General features: G+C 37.3%; 1 protein-coding gene across 1 annotated transcript in view; it reads left to right on the top strand.

The window, feature by feature from the left end:
* Positions 1-18,685, top strand: part of camkk1a (calcium/calmodulin-dependent protein kinase kinase 1, alpha a) — a 73,330-nt gene extending 54,645 nt beyond the window's left edge. Inside the window, exons 7-16 of the mRNA XM_055148600.1 lie at positions 433-469; positions 793-814; positions 3,755-3,843; positions 5,826-6,025; positions 7,941-7,994; positions 9,477-9,550; positions 11,516-11,603; positions 14,327-14,455; positions 16,552-16,655; positions 17,986-18,685. Coding sequence (XP_055004575.1) covers positions 433-469; positions 793-814; positions 3,755-3,843; positions 5,826-6,025; positions 7,941-7,994; positions 9,477-9,550; positions 11,516-11,603; positions 14,327-14,455; positions 16,552-16,655; positions 17,986-18,058 — 870 coding nt within the window. The 3' untranslated portion in view covers positions 18,059-18,685. The remainder of the gene's footprint in view (positions 1-432; positions 470-792; positions 815-3,754; positions 3,844-5,825; positions 6,026-7,940; positions 7,995-9,476; positions 9,551-11,515; positions 11,604-14,326; positions 14,456-16,551; positions 16,656-17,985) is intronic.
* The last annotated feature ends 3,131 nt before the right edge of the window (positions 18,686-21,816 follow it).

A 21,816-nucleotide genomic window follows, 5' to 3' on the forward strand; every position in this document is an offset into this window, starting at 1 on the left:
AGAAAACAGAGCTTGTATATTTACAATAGAACATAAGTTAATTCATTTTTACAGTAAGTTCACAATGTTTAATGTTGAGGGCTCAGGCTGTAGTCCACTGGATTGGACACATTCATGCACATGTCCTGAAGTTGACCAAGGTTTCATAATTCATGCATCAGAGGGTTAATAAAGTCTTTGTAAATGTATTTATAAACCTGCCTTCTGGTATAATCAATTTAGGCAAGTTTTATTAAGGGCTTGAATACATCTGATGAATTGCATGGTTTGTTGGTAATAGTATAGTAAGCATCTTATTATGTTATAGCTTTTATATTCTGTTATAGCTTTTTTGTTTATTGGCTTATAAAATATCTATAAATGATATTTAATGATTTATAAGTGCTTATAAACAAATGACTACTGCTTATTATACCCTTATGTGTGTTTCAGGTGCTGGACGACCCTGCAGAGGACAATCTTCACATGGGTAAGTGATGCTTCTTTACTGTCCAAACCCTATATCTCCACATCCACCTGGAGGCAGCCATCGAAATGAAGCATCAGTATTCAGATCCGTGTGGCCCTGGGCTCGCTCAGAACACATTATGCACAAAGTTTCCATCAGGTCACCTCCAGGACACCGTAGTTAGTGTGAAATGTCAAACTCTTTATCTCCTTAATGTGCTTCTTAATTAAACGATTGTGGAGATAGAGTGGTGATAAAGTGGTGCTGATGCTGGGGGCTGTGGCTTGCGGTGAAATAACTGAGTTTATAACAGTTTTGTCTCTTTTTGTCTTTTGTCTTGACAGTGTTTGAGCTGATGCGGAAGGGGTGAGTCAAGAACACGTCTGTCTTTAATAATTCAACCAGCGTTTTCCTTCTCCACCTTCCTCTGCACCATCTTCCCCTCTATCCTTCACTCCAGCCTCCTCTCTCCACTCTCTCCATCACTATCTCTAATCTCTCTCCCTTTCTTTCTCTCTCTCTGTCTTTTCCCTCACTCTCCTTCTTTCACCATAACTCTCTGGTCTTCTTTTCTTTCTCTCACTATATCTTTTTCTCTGTCCCATTTATCCCTCTCTTCCATCTCTCTCTCTGTCCTCTGTGTCTCTCAGTGTGTGTCTTCCCCCCCCCCCCTCTCTCTCTCTCCTCTCTCTCTCTCTCTCTCTCTCTCTGTCTCTCTCTCTCCCTCCGGCCCGGGGGCCGTATGCGGCCCTTTAAACCTTTTAATCTGGCCCGCCGAACTGGAATAAATTACAATAATAAACCTTGTTGATGTTTTATTTTTCATGCATTTCCGGCGTTTCCCAGTAGATGGCGCACTATATATACATTGAGGTGCGGCGTATTATGTTGGCCGCTATGCTTTATGGGAAAGTGTTCTTACAGGAGTTATTCGGACCATGACTGAAGTAGTGGTGTTCAAGATATAAGGCTGCACTGCTTCCATTTTGAGTTGGTAGAAATCAAAGATTAAAATTATTTGGATGTTATGAAGTAAGTCTCAATGCATGGAATGTTATGAGAGTCTTGTCATTACGCGTGTAAGTGTGTGAACGTGTGACATTGTGGTGTGGGCCCTATATCGCAGTAAACCTTACTACACAATTCACCTTTACCTGTGGTATGCAGTAGAGCAGGTCTGCCAACTTTTCATGTGTTCTGAATCTTTCGCGGTAATGTTGTAGCGTGTAGTGCGCTTCCTACATAAGAGTAAATATGAATATAATGCAGCCAAGCTCTTAACATGTCATGCCCTGTGTTCTTTCCGGCCCTTCAGTCAAATTTTAGGACCCTATGTGGCCCGCGAGCCAAAAAGTTTACCCACCCCTGCTCTAGCCTCTTTCTTTGCTTCTCACTCTTCCATCTCTCTCTCTCTCTCCATTACAGTGACTCTTTCTCTCTTCTCTTCTCTTTACTCTCTCTCACTCTTTCTCACTCGCTCTCCTCTGTCTCTCTACCCCCTCTCTCCTCTCTCCATTCTCTCCTCGGTCCCTCTCTCTATCCTCCTCTCTTCCTTCCTCAGCATTTCTCTCTATTCTCTCTCTCTGTGTCTATCTCTATTTCTCTGTCTTTTAACCTTTCTCTTTGCTTCTCACTCCTCCATCTCTCTGTCCCTCCATTACGTGACTCTTTCTCTCTTCTCTTTCTTAACTCTCTCTCCTCTCTGTCTCTCTACCCCCTCTCTCTCTACTCTCTCTCCACTCTCTCCTCTGTCCCTCTCTATCCTGCCCTCCTGTCTTCCTCCCTCTGCATTTCTCTATTCTCTCTCTTTCTCCTGTCCGTCTCTCTCTATTCTCTTTCTCTCCTTCGGCATTTTGACAGCTAGTGTTTGCTCCACGCTTGGTCTTCAAAGAGATTCTTAATGTTCTTAGGTTTTCACAGTTATTTCCAATGGCAGTCTGCCCTGTCAATGTTCTCGTGCGCAAATGTTTCTTCTCACATCACAAGAAACATTTTTATCTTGTAATGTTCCAAGACCCAGCTCCTCAGTGACTGTGAGTGTGTGGATGTTAGAATTTTACATATGTCAATAAAAAGGTGTAATTAAGGTTTTAACAAGGAAAGCATATTTTGTTTTCCTTGGATTAGAAATACAAAAATTATAGTTTGTTCTTGTGGGGAGTGATTAAGCTCTTGATTAATACATGAAGTTACATAATATGACTTTAGACATTATTCAAGTTATACGGCTATAATTGCCCTTTAAAGATGTTTTAGCATACGGGAAAATTTGATTTTAAGCAGTTGTATTGGAATAATTGTTTATAATAAATGTTAGCCTTATCCTAAGTTGTTCTGGTGGAGGGTCCACCACCTGCTTGTCTCCATGGAGATGTTATTGTTTGGTCTTGAATGTCCCATACTGTGTAGCATTTCAGGCAATATGACGGAAGCAGAAGCAGATATGAGACCCTCCACCAGAAAATGTACACAGTGCACCTTTACTTAATTCATACTGAACAAATAGTTTATTAAGAATGTTTCAGGCTTAGATACTACTTAATTAGCGGGTTAGGGTTAGGGCATTACTAAGCCTGAATCATTCTTAATTTGGTGATTATTTATACTTCCATCCATCCATTTTCTTACGCTTATCCGGGGCTGGGTCACAGGGGCAGCATATTAAGCAAGGACTCCCAGACTTCCTTCACCCCAGACACTTCCTCCAGCTCCTCCTGAGGCGTTCCCAGGCCAGCTGAGAGACATAGTCCCTCCAGCGTGTCCTGGGTCTTCCTTGGAGTCTCCTCCCGGTGGGACATGCCCAGAACACCTCCCGAGGGAGGCGTCCAGGAGGCATCCAGAACAGATGCTCGAGCCACCTCAACTGGCTCCTCTCAACGTGGAGGAGCAGTGGCTCCACTCCGAGCTCCTCCCGTGTGACCGAGCTCTTCACCCTCTAAGGGAGTGCCCAGCCACTGTGCGGACTAATTACAGTGTAGTTATTATAAAGTAGTTATAAAGTAGTATTTTCCCCAAGACAAGATTTAAATCCAGATGCAATCATAAGACTGGGCAAAGATTTGCACTTATAGCTCTGTCTAATGGCTTGTGTTATACCTCAAACTATTTTATGTTATTTTAATGATGTAATTCTGGAGCGATGTTGGTAAATAACACTGGGTTGCAACATTCCATACTATACTATGAAGCTTTTTGCTGTAGTGTAGCATGTCTTTGTCTTATACGTGTTGAGTTGACATGTATTCTGCCTTTGTGTAGCTGTGAGAGATGTTCTTTTTAAACTTATATGTGCTCCTCTGACTCCAGTCCAGTGATGGAAGTGCCCTCGGACAAGCCTCTGTCAGAAGAACAGGCCCGCCAGTATTTCAGAGACGTCATCCTCGGCATAGAGTATTGTAAGTATCTCCTCTGGTGAGCAGTCGCCTTTTAATTTACTTATTATGTAGTGTGTGTTAGACTCGCAAAATAAACATGCTAAAATAAAATGCTAATACTACAAAAATTACTAAAATTATCATGGACATGGACGTGTTTGGACTAGACACAGTTTAAAGGTCCTATATTACACTAAATTGACTCTTGTGAGCTTGAAGCCATGTTATAATGTTGTTATCTCATCAAAAGCATAGCTGGTCTTGTGTTTTTTTTCATTCACACATGTTTGAGTAATCCTAGTCTGTCTTCACCTCCCAAAGATCAAAATGCTCTGTGTTTTATTACCAAAAGCCAACCACATTCTGCAACTTGGCAAGAAAGAATAAACATCTTATCTTCATCTGGTTGAAAATATAATGAAAGTCTCAACATACAACAGAATTAATCATTTGATTAGTCGACAAATTAAACAAAAATAGCACTGACTAGATAATTACTAATGTAATCATTAACTCCAGCCCTGGTGTGTGTTAATTTTTGCATTTGGCTGCTTCTGCTCTGTTCACCTCACCAGCCTGTGCTCAGCTGTGGCTCCAGCTGTTTGCTCATTTTGTGGAGAGAATCTGTTTGACAGGCCCAATCGTTACTGATCAATTCTGCCTCTTTCTCTGCCTCATGCTGCATCTCCAAACATTTAAAACCACTAAAAACTCTTGATTTCAGTGCTTCTCTGTGACACTGGCTATGGCCCATATACTTTGTCTTTCACACTCACTTAGTGTTAGTGTTTTGCATCCATTAAACGGAACTAGATGTTATGCAAATACATGTAAATGCATAGGTTTAGCTGGTACTGTCTCCTGTTCCTGACTTTCCACCTACTTACCTGTAGACTGGAGGTTTACACATGGTGGACTGTGACCTTAATGATGTACTGTTTCACTGTAGTAGAATTGACAAAGCAGGTGAGACATGCACACTGATGTTTATTGTAAGCGGTAAATAACAAAACATGTTACCACAATACGGTGATTGAATTTTTGGACACTACAGATGGAAACATTTTAATATGAAGATCTACTCATGTACATTTGGGATGAGTAGGCAAAAAAAGCTGGCTATCTGTAAATTATAATTATTTCTAATCATTGTTTAATTGGGTGTTAAGGGTTTTGTAAGAAAAAAAAAAAGAGCTTATTGTAAGAGAAGAGCTAGTCCCAGTCCCTAATTAGTTAAGTGTTGAATCTGAAGATCTTGGCAATAAACTCTGATTAACTGAAGATGTTCGTTTTCACAACATTCTTACATCAGCAGCAGCAGTCAGGCCAAGGTCAGAGAGATGATTTTATAGACAGCAATCATGTTTTATGCTCCAGTCTGTGTCTGTGTCTGTGTGGCTGCAGGTAGATGCCCTCTAAACAGACTCCTGCAAACCAAGTACACAGTCAAAACCACACACTTTATAAACATTCTGTGGTATAAACCCCATATTATTACAACACATCCATTACAGCAGAAATAATTCTAAGGAAAACTGGCTTACACCACAGCCTTTTTCACAGGAACAAAGTCACTCTTAACATTACTGCAGAGTCAAAGCTGAATTATTTAAGGTGCACTGTGTAAATTCTGGTACAGGCCCCACCACTTCAACTCCATGTTGTGTTTTTTTTCCTGAAATGGTCGACAGTATGGCATTTAATTTAACTATCTCCATGGAAACAAGCATGCAACATCATCAGGCCAAGTTACAGGTCAGATCTCTGGAGAAGTGGAGCTGCTCACAATAATAATACATGTTTTTTGTGGTAGTTTTGAGAAATAAAAACGCATGTAATTGAATTAATACAAGATATATTTGTTTAAAGCCATACTGTGGAACATCCCAAGCAAAGCAATAACATCACCGTGGAGACAAGCAGATGGTGGACCCTCCATTACAAAAGTGCACCTTTAATGTTGTATAACATATTAAGTAAAAGTTCTATCTGTTTTAAACTAGTGCACTACCAGAAGATCGTCCATCGTGATATTAAGCCTTCAAACCTGCTGCTGGGAGATGACGGTCACGTGAAGATTGCAGACTTCGGCGTGAGTAACCAGTTTGAAGGAAATGATGCTCTACTGTCTGGCACTGCTGGCACGCCAGCCTTCATGGCACCAGAGACACTGTCCGACCAACGCAAGAGCTTCAGTGGAAAAGTACGTGGGCTAAAACTATCATGAATATCAATGAGCTGATTGTGTATTCATTTAAATGTGCATTGTGTAACTTTTCTGGTAGAAATGCATTTCTCCATGGAGATGTTATTGCTTTATTGGGAATCCTTCACTGTATGATATTAAGCCTTTCTATCTTCATGGAGACCAAATCAGACCAGTTACAGGTCAGATCTGTGGTGAGGCAACCCCACTCACAGTCAGAATGCCTGTTTTTCGAGGTATTTTTGAGCTATTTAATAACCTGTAATTTAATAAACGTAAAGTAGAGCTGTTTAATGCCACACTTTAGAACATTCCTGGCAGAGCAATGACATATCCATAGAAAGGGATGGATCCTTTATGTAGTGCACCTTTAAGAGAACAAATGATCCTGTGGTGTAAGCTCAGGTAGGTGGAAGCATAAATCTACATCTGAAAAAGAGAAATTGATTGAAAGATAAATTGAGATTTTCCTTTTTTTTCCCCTTTGGTTTACTAATCTAGAAAGTAAACTGTCATGGCAGGAATCAAATAACTGAATATTTCTATTTAGGGATAATATTACTGAAGATATATATCAACACATATTACAAGTTTTTGCACTTTATTTAGTTTGAATGCCAAATTTGAATAAGTATCATAATAGACCTATAGATAAAATACAAACAACTTTAAAACAAGAGTATGTGATTTTTTATTTTTATTTTTTGGTTTATTTTATAGTCCTGTTTTATGCGATACTTCAGCTACAGCATTTACAGGCCCATTTTGGCACTTGTCTGATGCATCAACCGAAAATCATAATTGAAATAAGAACAACAAATACTGAGATCATCATCTTTGTCAGTTTCGCCCACCCTTAGTCTCAATGTGCCTGAGGGTAAAATCCGCTGAACACCCATAATTAGCCTTTGTTCTGATCCCACCCTTACATCTTTACAATAGCTTCACCATCATAAACTGTGCAAAGACCATTTACCCCTCTCTCTGACTCATAAACCAGTGACATTCAGAGGAAAGAAAGACGCTCCTCCGCCTCCAGCCTTTTAAACATCCCACTTTCTGCAATCAGACGCAGTCAATTTCCTCCATCAATAGCTGCCTGAGGTGATGAATTTGGTCGAGGAAGGACCTTGTGTGCCCATAAACCGCTTGGCCAATAGAGAATATGTAACTGCAAAAGCCTCTGGGGTCTGAGAGTTGTTCAATTGTATTTGCTAAGAATCTTTTTCAGCCCAAGTGAATGTTTATCCTGAAAAGACTTTTTATTTCTCCTGCTTTCTTGCAATTTGTTTTTGTCAATAGCAGTTTTGGAGAATGCTTGAATATATTGTGCAGCTTTCGAGGCAACATTGTTTTCCATTTGATGTTAAAGTGTAAAACGGAAGTCTGCAATCTCTTTATGTAAGCAGACAGAAGAGCAAGAATGAAACAAGAACGTGGAGAATGCCTGCAAACCTTTTTCCTCTTGATTTGGATGTAAGAGCTGACAAAAATTCATCGAGTTAATGTTACTTTGTATAAGAACTGAAATTTCTTAATGGTGTACTATGTAATATTCAGGTGGAGGGTCTGCTATCTGCTTTTCTTCATGGAAATGGTATTGCTTTGTTTAGAATGTCCCACAGTATGGCATTAAACTGATCTATTTCCATGAGCCCATAATGCCTCCAGCCCAAGTTACAGGTCAGATCTGTGGAGAGATGAGCTCACTCACTGCAGAAATGCAAGTATCTTTGAGCAGTAAAACATCTGTAATTGAATAAATGCAACATAGTTAATTTTAAAGCCATACTGTGAAACCTTTCAGGCAAAACAGTAATATCGCCATGGAAACAAGCATGTGGCGAACTCTCTACCACAAAAGTTACATAGTGCACCTTTAAGTTTAATTAAATGTTGCTCTTTCATGCAGGCACTAGACGTATGGGCCATGGGAGTCACGCTGTACTGTTTTGTCTTTGGAAAGGCAAGTACCTATACACACAGATTATTACAAAGATTATGTCATACACAACAACATGGCAGTTATTATTAGTAAAATAAGTGTGTGTTTTATGGTTAACACTTTTCTATTTAAGATTATATTTAGATTATAGAAGGCTGAAACGATTAAACAGAATGACTGTGACTTGTCGACTGCTTAAAGGTCCCATATTATGCTAGTTTTTGATCTACATTACGGTGTCTCCTCATCAAAAATATGCCCGGGGATGTTTTTAGATTTTTTCACACGTTTAACACACAAACCCTGCTTATTTAGTTTGCGTTCTACTTTAAAACACTCACTTGTGATGTCATGTGGTAATATAGAAAGTGCTCCACTGTGTTTTTAAATTCCATAAATCACTTCTAATTTTGAATACCTGTAGTCATTACACTTAGACCAACTTTACTGATTCACAAAGAAAATTATTTGGACACACATCACAACTCACATATCACAATATAATAATAACACGGATAAAAAATATATCTGGTAATAATACATTCTAAAAAAGTAGCAAAAATAGCAAGAGACTGATGTCAAATAAGGCATAATAATATAAATGTTCATGTACTAGTAAAAATAAAATATAGAAATATAGTAATACAAAATATACTATCTCAGCTATATAAAAGTATTTTGCTACAGTTTTTTTTTCTTTTTCACTTGGTGTTATTCCGAATATTGTTTCTTTTCTTTTGAATTGCATGGTGTTCGTACAAAAACTAGAAGACATAAATTAATGAATAGCAAACAAAACAACAAAAATAAACCTTGTAGTTACATGTCATGTTTTTTACACTATAATTTAATGCAACTCGGTGTAAAAGTATTCCAACTATTCTATATATAAGTATAAATATAAAATATATAATATATATATAAATATATATATATATATATATATATATATATATATATATATATATATATATATATATATATATATATATATATATATATATATATATATATATATATATATCATACACACACACACACACACACAAACACCTGTATTACTGTATTTCTGTATTTTATTTTTACTTGCACATATACCATTTTATAATTATGCCTTATTTAACACCAGTCTTTTTCTATTTTTGCTACTTATTTAGAATTTATTATTACCATTAATATTTTGTTATATTATGTTATGATGTGTTTGCTACTGTCATTTTATTCATTTTATATTGTGGATCAGCAAAATCTGAGTCTATTCAGAATACAGTAGGCCTACTCTGATTGGCCCATGTAACGGAACAAATTACAAAATACATTTTACTGCAAGTATTCAGTATTCTGTAACTAAATAGATTTTCAAAGTATTCTTCCCATCACTCTAGACTGCTTATAGATCTGTTGCTTGAATTGGTTTTCTCATGTTGCCTCGAGAGATGCTGCTTCTCCATCAGCTCCACAGTAATTCCTTAATTTTGTCCTTTCTCTCCTCTCTACCTGCAGTGCCCCTTTATTGATGACTACATATTGGCTTTGCACAATAAGATAAGGACCAAGCCTGTGGAGTTCCCAGAATCGTGAGTACATCCCCCGCCTGCTTCTTTGCCTCTAATAAAAACAGACAATAGAGGAGCTGCTAGTGCTACCCACAAGCACAAGCACAAGAAACTCTTCCTATCTGACTTTTTAAACAACTCTCAGTTCTTTGGGAGAAATGAATTGGTCTCTACAGAGCTCCAAATGTCACCTGCATCTAATCAAAAAATGTGTCAGCTGCTTGGTTACTGGCAACCTCTATTATTTCACTCTCCTCACCCCGACCCCAGAGGTTAAAGAAAAACATTGAGGTCTGTCTGGGTTTGTTATAAAGAGAAAGAAAGCCTGATGGGCAGGTTAAAGTTTGAGACAGACAAGGAGCAAAGGCTGTTATTAAAAGTACACTATGTAGCTTTTCCTTTGGAGGGTCCGGCACCTGCTTGTCTCCATGAAGATGTTACTGCTTTGCCTGGAATGTTCCATGGTAAGGCATTAAACTTATTTACCTCTATGGTTATTTGTGGAGAGATTACTCTGCTGTAAAAACACTTATTTTCCAAGGTGTTTTTTGCCAGTAAAACACCTGTAATTGAATAAATGCAAGATAAGTAAGTTTAATGCCGCACTGTGGGCTATTCCAAGCAAAGCTGTAACATCTCCACCAAATTTTTTAAGTCTCTATTATCCATATAATAGAGTCAACAATAATAAGTTTACAATAATAATTATTTAATGAATAGTTAAATTAAAGATGCTCACTTTTGATTTAGTTGAATGAATAGTAATAGTAATAGTATTGTGTAATCTAGTGGCAGTGTGTAATTCCAGTTGTCATGTAGAGCTGTTTAAAATCAGTAGAGTGCTGTGTAGATTGTGCATGTGCTGCCTGTGTCTGTAAAAGGCCATGTGAGTGATCCAGATGGGGTTTCCAGAGTCATAAAGTACATCTCAGGCTTAAGGGGATCATAAACAAGACAGGTAAGAATTTAAAGTGCAGCTGACTATGAACTGGGAGCATACTGGCACATTATGTACTTTAGGGTAAACATAATAATGAAACAAGGGACAAGAAACAAGTTTTCTCTTTTTTAGTTTTTTAGTTTTTCTGTATCACAATCTGTAAACTTGTAAGAAAGAGCTGTGTGCATCATTATGTGATGGTTTGTGATGAGAGCAGATTGGCTGTGCTTTGGTGATCCAGCCTGCTTTAATTTGTTTTCTGAAAAAGCTGTTCTAAAAATGTTTTATATTAAAATATTCATACATATCAGTAGAAGAAGTGAGAGTATGAAAGCGACTAACTACTGAAAAATGTAATTGTGTTACTTTTCTGGTAGAGGGTCAGTCAAATGCTTGTCTTCATGGAGATGCTATTGCTTTGTCTGGAATTTTTGTATCTTCATGGAGACCAAACCAGACCAAATTACTGGTCAGATCTGTGGAGAGGCATAATGCCTGAGTTTCTGAACTATAATTGAATACATACATTGGCGGCAGTAGCTCAGTTGGTAGAGCATTCGCCTACTGATCTGAAGGTTGGAGGTTCGAATCCAGCTCTCAACATAAACATCTCAGGTTGAGCGGTCAGATCCACTGACCCACAGGTTGGCTGGTGTGATTCCAGCTCCCACAGATGAATGCTGTCGTTGTGTCCTTGGGCAAGACACTTAACCCACTTTGCCCACAGTGTCTGCGTACACTGGTGTATGAATGTGTGTGTGAATGGGTGAGTGGTTCCTTGTTGTAAAGCGCTTTGAGTGCCTTGAAGGTGGAAAAGCGCTATAGAAAAATGTGACCATTTACCATTTACATGTAAGGTGCTGTGTAATGTCATACTCTGGAACATTCCATTCAAAAATTTCGCAACCAAAAGTTATGCAGTGCATCTTTAAATTTAGATGGACCTACTTTTTCTTTTCATTGTTTAAAAATCTGGTATACCTGCTTTAATTATCAATATCTCTCAAGCAAAACACATGATGTGTCTTTGTTATCTTTGTCTCTAGACCTGAAGTCAGTGAGGAGCTGCGGACTCTGATCTTACGCATGTTGGACAAGAACCCTGACACCAGAATCACTCTTCCTGAGATTAAGGTTTGTAATAAAATGTATAGTTTATTTTAGTATATTTTAGTTTTGCATCAATTAGTTGATTAAAAATTGGTTAAAACAGATGTTTTGCTGCAACTTTTTCAGTTTCGATACCAATTTCGATACAAAGCATTACGCATCTGCTGATACCCAGTGTATATTTTGGTCTTTTGAAAAGCACAATATAAATCCAATGGTTGATTAATTAGTAAGGGTACTAGTCGAACAATAAAACATTTAGTTTTATGGACTGAATCAGCACTGATTGATGAATTGACTAAACAACAACAGCCCTTAATTTATAGCAGTATATTATCTCCATTGAAGACATACAGGGGCCCATTTCAAGGTCTGGTGTGAGTGTGTCCCTCTCTGCTGCAGGGCATGATGAAACCTGCCTGTCCCAGCTGAGCTCAGAGCAGGACTCTGTATTAGTGACATTGGTCCCACTACACCCCTGAGTGATGAGTGTGCCTCTTCTCTCTGTGTTTTCACAAAACACAATCACACAGACCCTGGAGATGCTGTGTATATGGAACAGCACATAATTAGGCAGCACACAGTACTTACATACAATATATACATTTTTGTCTCTCAATAGAATATGCCTGTATTATCTGACAAAACACTGTTGTCTTTGTGAAACCTGCTCCAACACAACCACATTTCATCCATGTTTTTTGACCCTAACTGTCTTTTTACATATGCAAAGACCATTCTTTCACACCCTGTTGTTTATAGTATAGTGTTGTCTTCATGTCACACTGTCTAAACTGTATTGTGTTTGTGGATGTATAAGTTATGCTTTAAAGTCCATGTGCCAGATTTTTTTTGAGCAAAATTTGTGTTGCCCCAGTGCAGATTTATTTTATAAGCAGCTCTTGAGGTCAAAATGAGTCCACTGTGTACTGTCTGCTGTTAATTATACAGCTTTTTATTGTCTGAGAATCAGGAAGTTTGCAATTTGCCTGCTATTTGCTGTCATGACAAAAATCCCCTGTGTCGTCTGAAAGTTGTGAAACACTTTTAAACTCATCATAGTGAATAATTTGGATGCTAGGAATGCATGAGGTGAGGTATAACTTTGAACCACTGCAAAACCATTTAAAATGTACTAGAACTATTTTTCAGTTCCTTTGTAAAAATCAGATACAACACCTTTAACTGTTAAAAAAGAACATCAGAACATAAGGTCAAAGCTAGTATTTGATTTATACATACTTTTTTCTAAAAGTCACAACTTGCCGATAAGCAAACAAAAGCCCCAGAATCTCTGTAGACATTTTAAATCAATAAGGTGAGAGAGAAACTTTGACAAAGATATACTTGGGCAGTTTGATGCATTACATGTTTCAATCTTTTCCATGTCTTTTCAAATGAGTTTTTGTGCAAAACCACAATTAATCAAAACAAATGGCTGCCTGGCTCGAATAAAGAGAAGCCATTCATAAATCTATGCCAGCTTTAGTGCAGCAGAAAGAGCGATGGAAGAGGGGGATCATAAATAAAACATCTTGGCAAATTTAATACGTGAAGTAGGGTTTAGTATTTAGTATAGATTTTCAACTGACTTAAAACATGTATCTTATGTACACAAAGCAGCCATAACTTGCCAACTAATAAAACAAGATACAATGCTCAAGACGAACATTGATTATTTCTTATCAGTTTATCTAGTAATATGTATATATATTTTTTATTGATTAATCATTCGATTGCAGATGAGGGAACAGGCCAGTGCTTAGAGCACTCGCCAACCTGAAGGATGGAGGATTGATTTCTTCTCACTGTGTTGTGTCCATAGGCAAGACACTTCATCCACCTTGCTTAGTATGACTGTGATGTGAGTGATTGGCAGCCTGGCTTCCATCACTCAGTGGCAGTTGTGACGACAACAGTAGTGGTGGTATGCCTCCATTAAGAGACTTTGACTAGCCTATAAAGCTCAGTGCCAGGCTTTACTGCTTATTTGTATTAAAATATGAGGACCTTATATTTTGTGTTTAGGTCTTAATCACTATGACAATGGTCTAATTTTTTCATTATTCTGAAACCCCTGGATAGTTTTTAAAGCTGTAATGTAGTTGTCAAGCCACTCATGTGTGTTTCAATTGGTCCAATGGGGTTTGTCTGATTTTTAAAACATCTTTCCTCAGCATATTATATGTCTATTTATTCATTGGCTTCAGTTTCCCGTTATAGCTAGCATTATGAGTACTTTTCACTGTTCAGATATTAGTATTTTTTTTATATATTCTTAAAGGTGTTTCATCATTCTGAAACCCACGGGTAGTTCTGGAAATGCTATAACTCTGCCATGATATTTTGGCCACTGTCAACATCACTCAAATGTCTTTATCCATAGACTGTATAAAAAGTGGACTAAGCCAGTGTGACATCACTCATAGCGTTCGGCTCCTTTCAAATGAAGCTCACAGTCCTAGTGTTTATAGGGGCGAATCTGGAGCCAAGTTCCATGGCAAAATAGCAATGTAAAAACACCACAATCATGTAAGAGCGGGTTAATATGAAAATGTTAAGATCAAAATGGCGAAGCTCATAGCAACAGTTACAATTTTTCAATGTAAAGTCAATTGGAAACAAGGTCAGTGGAGCCTGGAAGTGCTCTTATGCTCACTTCCTATTTAAAACCCGGCGGCTAGCGGGTTAGCTGTGTCCATTTATATATACACTCTATGGTCTTATCCTATCCACATGTGTTTCAGATGGACCAATGGGTGACGCGTGCTGGAACAGACCCTCTGCCATTGGAGGAGGAACACTGCACTGTGGTGGAGGTGACCGAGGAGGACATCCAGAACTCAGTGAAGTTTGTGCCCAGCCTGTCTGCAGTGGTAAGAAACCGCCTGACCTCCAATAACAAACCAAAGGATGCCAAGTAGGAGGGACATAATTAAACTGCACCTGCTAGGGTAATAAATTATAGGGTGCTTGTGCTTCTAATTGAGAGAAGGACCTGCTTTCCTCTAATAAACTGGACAGTCAGACATTCATGATTTGCATGCATTTCCATATTACACTATTATATACACTTTCCTCATCACAAGCATACCTGGAGTTCTGTTTTGTTTCATTCACACATGTTTAACACACAAACCCTGCATATTTCTTTTCTCAAATTGAAAACACTCTGTTCCACCTTGTGATGTCATGCTGTAATACAGGAAGTGCTTCTCTGTGTTTTTAAACTCCATACACCTTCACTTGAATAATTTGGATGATGTAAATCCTGGAACTGCCAATCTCTACTGAATAAAAGCTAAAACGTAGCGACATAGCTGTAAACTTAAAATACCACTACATGACATCAAAAGGTGGAACAGAGCATTGTTTTGAGGACAGTACCAACATTATAACATGACTTAAAGGTTAAAGGGACAACTTTGTGTAATATAGAACCCTTACCAACAGCTGTGGAAAGTAATTAATTACAAATACCTCTACAAATACAATTAAGGGCCTGTTTACATGAGAACGCAAAATATTTTATCGTTACTGTGTTTTGTTTAGACAGTGACAGCGTTTTTGAGGCTTAAAAACTACAAAATCTGAAACCACCCTCCAGAGTGGAAAAGTTGAATACGCTCCACTGTAGCATTTCCGTCTACACTGCCCAAGACGCAAACTCTGGTCACATCTGCTCACGTCACATACACATTTACATCACATACAGTACACAGAAACCTGGCATGCATACCCAGTCGAATTCCACACACTTTTGCGTCACCGTATGCACACAAAAAGCACTCGTCTAAACGTGGAATAAAAAGTGAAGACGTGACGCCACTTTTACGTCTTCTGTTCAGACCGTCATCATATAAACGTAGCCTAATATATATTTTTAACATTGGCTTGTATTTGTAATTGAAAACAATTTTACCCATTTAACTGTAATTAGCAGCATTTAAAATCATATGAGTTAGAAGTCACAGTTGTAAAAATCCCTGACAATACCGACAGACACACATTATCAAAATGTGTTGTTTTGCTTTAACCGTGACCGTATGCTTTCACATTTAAATGGAACAGAAATTATATATGCAGGACTGTATATACCGCTAATTAGCAGTTGGAGCCGTAATTGCTTTACACCTGCATTATCTAAAAATGGAGAGCTTCATAAATATTCAGAAAGTAGAAACTGATTGAGGTAGTAATGCCATTTATAGAGGCTGTTTCCTGCACACAAATATTTACAATCCACTAGTCAATTTTGATATTAAAGATCTTATATTATGCTATTTTCTTTTCTGATGTTGTTTCCTCATCCAAAACATACCCGGAGTTGTTTTGTTTCATTCACACATGTTTAACACACAAACCCTGCACATTTAGGCTGTGCACTGTTCCTCCTTATGATGTAATTAAGTGGTAATACAGGAAGTGCTCCCCTGTGTTTTTAAAATCCACACACCTTCACTAGAATCATTAGGATAATTTCACTCCTGCAATTCTCAATCTCTAGCTTTGGAGACGTAAACAAACTAATAAAGGGTCACAAATGTGTGAATGAAACAAAACACAACACCATGTATGTTTTGATGTGGTAACAGCATTCTAAAATGACTATTAGTGTCAATTTTGCATAATATATGAGACCTTTATGGAATAGGCTTGATTCTTGACACAGATTTTAATACTACAATTATTAAATAAACTATTTTTTTTTTACAAAGTAAAATGTCATATTCATCACCAAATAGTGAATAAACAGTAGTTTCTTTGTGATACAATGTGATCTTATACTAGTAAAGCTCACAGACCATCCTATACTATTCAGGAAAGCTACAATCTGATCCTGTTAGTGTTATCAGTTCTTGATCAGCTGAGTATCTAGTTTCAATAAATGTTTTTAGTATTGTTTAGTATTTGGTTATTAATACTTTTGACATCCCATACTCCTACCCTAGCATTTGTTCCTATGTTTCAGATTTTGGTGAAAGCGATGCTGAGAAAGCGCTCCTTCAGTAATCCTTTTGAGTGTCCAAGCAGGAGGGAGGAGCGCTCGATGTCAGCCCCTGGCAGCCTCCTCATGTAAGCGCACAGTGTCCAGGCCCCATCTGGCTCTCCACCTCCACACAACACCACACAAAACCACACATTTGGTACTTCTTCCAAAACACAAACACAGCCCACGGATCCAATCATCAGTGATCTCCTCAGATTCTGCCTGAACAATGTTTCACACTTGTGTCTCCTCTCTGCTGTATCAGGTTAACTAGCACGGGTTCGCGAGGCAGCAGCTGTTGCTTTTTGTTGCCATAGCACCGTAATTCATTCTTTAATTGTGTGCGCCCGGGCTTACCTCTTTTATAAGTGTTTCTTTGTGTGTTGCTTTCAGACTTAAAAGGTTTAGAAGGATACATACAGAGACATTGAAAAGGACTGGAAGAGTGTAGTGACCTCCAATATTTGTTTGAATCAAATGTATTGCATAGAAAGATTGTACTGATGTTGAAACTCTTCTTAGTTTTGCACTGTTTCTTAGTGTCACGTTTAGCTTTGATATGGGTGGATCTAATTCCCCTATGTGCTAGTTTCAAAGCACATTTTCATCCTCAGCATTGGGTTTCTGTTAGTTTGAGAGCTTAGAGTTATACAAGGTGAATGTCGTGCTGTTGTTGTTGTGTATAACAACACTGACCCCTGCTGGACAAAGATATTCACTAGTGTTTGGTGTCTCAAAGCCATTCACAAGGACATGATGTGAATGTTTGATGAAAGATGTTTAATTAGACCCAGATGTGTTTTTGTGTAGTTTGATTTGAGATTTGAGCTGTAGAGGGTCGAATAAGTAACTTCTAAGACTCATCATGGATTTTAACTAACTTTTGTTTAGTTTTGCATTATTTTGTCAGTGATTTCAATATTATAGTTTTATGTAATATTTTCAATATCAATGTATCATCATATATGTAATTGGGACAGGCCTATCCTTAATCTTAGCTACCTGTCACCAAACACATATTGTTAAAGTGCATTGGTAGGACCCAGTCTGCCCGAGTAACTACAAACATGACCTTTGCCCTTTTACCTGTGACCTCTCTTCTTTCCCACTTGCTGCAGGGACTCATGGCCTTTCCGGCCATCTTTAAAACTGCACCCTTCATTAAGGTAACCTACGTCCCCAGTGCCATAGAGTCATGTGGCGATGTGGTCCTTTCAGTATCTGTGCTTCCATTTGCTTCTGCTTCTGTCGTAAAAATGCCAAGCTGCCATTTTGCTGAAAGACATTTTGCCGTGTCCCTGCCACTGTCTCCGGACGCAACAAATCAATCCTTGTTTTTAGCCGTCATCAGTTGAACCTGGATGCTGTGAGAAAAGTATAGACTGACATTACACAGTTTTCCTTTGTCCTTTATAGAAAAACCAGTACAGGAGACAGTCCTCGAGAAGGCGAGCTGGAGGACCTCCATGAGGACGAGCCTTCATCCTGAGAACCTTCATCATCATCAGCCTTAATGAGTGACCGGGTCTGACTCTGCTTCCCCTTTAAAACCTGTTGCTCGTACCACTGTGCTCTCATCTACACATCTGTAATAGACACTAAACATCTTGTGCTGGCATTTATAATTTCACTCAGCCTTGAACTCTACATCACAACATCTTGGGGTTATCACGTCTACTTCTTCAATATCAAGATGGCTGTTTGCATGCTTCCTGTTTGCTCTGAAAATACATAACTTGGTTTGGAAAATGTTGCCTCTACAGATGTTTTTGAACCTTGCAAACACTTTATTATCTTTGATGAAATACAGGGCTTTACTTTGCTATTTAATATTGTACATAGGTGTCTTGTAAATGATAAATGTTGTTGTTGTTCCTTTTGTTGCAAATGTGCCATTCTTTAGAGACGTGTAAATTATTGAACTCCAATGAAATGAAGCAGGGAACGATTAAGATGTCAAACAGTCACACTTTTTTTTTCTTTTTTTTACTTGATTTTAATTTATTCTGCAGCATTTCAAAACCATGTCCTTTATGCCTGACAATATTACTGAATGCATTTAAAAGGTGTCAAGTGCAGCAAGATTCAAATGAGATAAAATATAAAGTGGTTTTCATATTTTTCTAATTATTACTTGGTTTGGTGAGATAATATCTGCAGTAAAGAGTTATCATAGTTTTACATCAGTTAAGTAGCAGTGTATGGAAAAAATATGAGCAGAAAAGTCCAATCCACAAATGACCTCTATAAAACAAATCTTTCAGACAGTTTAAAGATGTACTACGTAACTTTTCGGTTGGGGGTCTCTTACCTTTTTGTTTCCATGGAATTGTCATTGCTCTGCTTGGAATGTTCCACAGTATGACATTAAACTGATTTATCTTGCTTTTCAGTAAGGTATTTTCTTCTGTGAAAAGGGGCAACTCTCCACAGATTTGAATTGTAAGTAGTGTAGAGTAGTGCTGTAACCTGCTTGTTCCCCTCGTAATAGATAAACATGTAATTATATTATGGAAAATTTTAGACAAAACAATGACATTTCCATAGAGACAAGCCGATGGCGGACCCTCTACTAGAAATGTTACACAGTGCCACCTTTTATATGGCTATGTATTATCACGGTACTATTGTGGTAGATGAGTTGCACAATCTCTTTTGTGTATTGAGTGCCATAATTGTTTGAAAAAAGCATTTAAATGTCATTGTGATCAGGGCTACAGCTGCAACAATATAAAACAATATAAAACATAGACCCTTACTCTACTGCGATCCAGAGTGTGGCTGATTAGAAACTGGGACCTGCTTTGCTTTGCTTTTCCTCCATCAATCTTAACTCGCTCTGCTCCAGCAAATGGTGCCACCAGAGGACGCAGAGGACAGGCCTGTCACAATAACACATTTTGCAGTTCAATATTTTGCTGAAGTAAATATAGACAATAAACGATAATATTTAAACTAATTTATGCCACTGACACAAAAACCCTAGAGCAGATTTAAACCTCTAAAGACTATGCTAAATCTACAATATTGTTAAAAAATCATGAGCTGCAATAAATAAACAGCAGAATGAAACTCTATAGAGCTCCTGCACTGTGACTAAATCTAACGGGTACGCACCAATGAATAGCACCAAGTCCACTTTTGGAGTTTTTTTTAAATCATAGACAATTTACTTTAAAATTAGTGACTTTTACCTGGCAAGAGTGTTATTTTAAAGTCTAGTATAGACTATAGATCGTGTAGATTTTGCCTTTAACTCTGCAATATCTGGGCATCTGGTTTACTTTTCAACTTCTTTTATCCTCAAAAAGGTCCCTGGAGATATGTGTGAAAAAATGTTAAGATAAACAATAATATTGAAACTAATTTATGCCACTGTCACGATCACCCAAGAGCAGATCTAAAACCACAAAAACTGTTCTAAATCTACAAGACAGTTTAAAAATCATGCAATCAATAAATACCAAAATGAAACTCTATAGTAATAAAAGTTATCCATTTAACCATCTACAGCTTAAATCTTATCATATAGACAAAAAATAAGCACAAATTTCCCAGTTATTTGAAGAAAATATACACATAATAAAATATAATCCAGATATATATATATATATATATATATATATATATATATATATATATATATATATATATATATATATATATATATATATATATATATATATATATATATAATATAATTTATTTATTATCATGGCAGACCTAAATGTGTGGATGGATAAATAGGAAGATACTTTGCGTATAGATATCAAGCCTCTGTTTTGAGAGCTTTATATTCCTGCACATATGCATACAATCAAATATAATAGAGAATGTTTATAACTCAAGGTGGGAAGAACGTAACTGTTCCTGTTTTGTAAATATCTATGCTATGTATGTTTTCGACTCTGGGTTCATGATTTTTTTAATTTTTATATAAAGATAAGAAAGATAATGCAATGTATTGTGTGAGATAACTTAATGAAGGGCTTTAAAACCAAAAATGGGAAATATAGGAAAGGTGGCTGTATGGTTTAGAATCTTTTTTTTTTTTTTTATACTGCCACTAGCTTTAACTTTATATATACTCTGCCAGTCAAAAGTTTGGACACACCCTCTCATTCAATGTTTTTTTCTATATGTTTAATACTTCTCCCCATAGCCTCCTTTTGCTTTGTCGAAAAATATTTAGTAGAGTTATTTAAATTTTCTTTACTACATAATTCCAGGTATTTTGCTTCATATATTAGGTGGTTTATGTTTCTAAAATCTAGGAAGTAATTAACATAAAGAGAAAAAAAAACATTAAATGAGAAGGTGTATCCAAATTTTTGACTGGTAGCATACACTCATGTGCAATAAGGTGCATTATTTGTTCATTCCATTTTTCAGAGTGATTAAAGGGCCTGTATTATGGTATTATCTGACCTATGTAATAATGTTGTTTCCTCATCAAAAACATACCTGGAGTTGTGTTTTGTTTTCTTTCATACGTTTAACACGCAAACTCTGCAACACTGCTCCACCTTGTGATGTCATGCAATAATACAGGAAGTGCTCCATTGGGTTTTTAAACACTATACATTGTCACTCATCATTATTATTTGGATAGTTTCAGCCCTGGAATTGACAATGTCTACTGAATTGAAGGTAAAAGGAGTTGTTACCTACCGCTGCATGACATCACAAGGTGAAACAGCATTTTGAACAGACTAATACTAACAGACTAATAATAAAAGATTACTCAAACATGTGTGAATGAAACAAAACACAACTCCAGGTATGTTTTTGAGGAAGTAACAACAGTATGACATGGCTTAAAGCTCACAAGAGTCAATTTTGCATAATACAGTATAGGACCTTTTAAGGAGAACTATGGCATCAAATGTACATTGTTTATAACTGTAAATATATATATAATTTAATTTCAAGTCTGATTGCCTGCCAAGACCTTGTAAACTGTGTCTGGATGTGCGCTGATAGCTGGCCTTTTCTTTGTTTTGACTCTGTGGTGTGTATCTGCATGTCGCCGAATATGAATGATGTTTTCACAATGAAGCTCGAGACGTTCTGATAAACTGTGCTCCTGCTCCGGCTGCTTTGGGTTTTTACATAATCCTTTCTACGCATTTCCATAAAACACCAGGGCACTTTTACAGCATCCTGATTTTGGAGTTGTATATTATAAACGGAATATGTCAAATTAAAAGAGCTGATTAATCTCCATGAATAGGAACAGCCAGTACT

This window comes from Boleophthalmus pectinirostris, unplaced genomic scaffold (genome assembly GCF_026225935.1).
Source record: "Boleophthalmus pectinirostris isolate CB_2022bp ecotype Guang Dong unplaced genomic scaffold, ASM2622593v1 HiC_scaffold_12, whole genome shotgun sequence".
Lineage (NCBI taxonomy): Eukaryota > Metazoa > Chordata > Actinopteri > Gobiiformes > Gobiidae > Boleophthalmus > Boleophthalmus pectinirostris.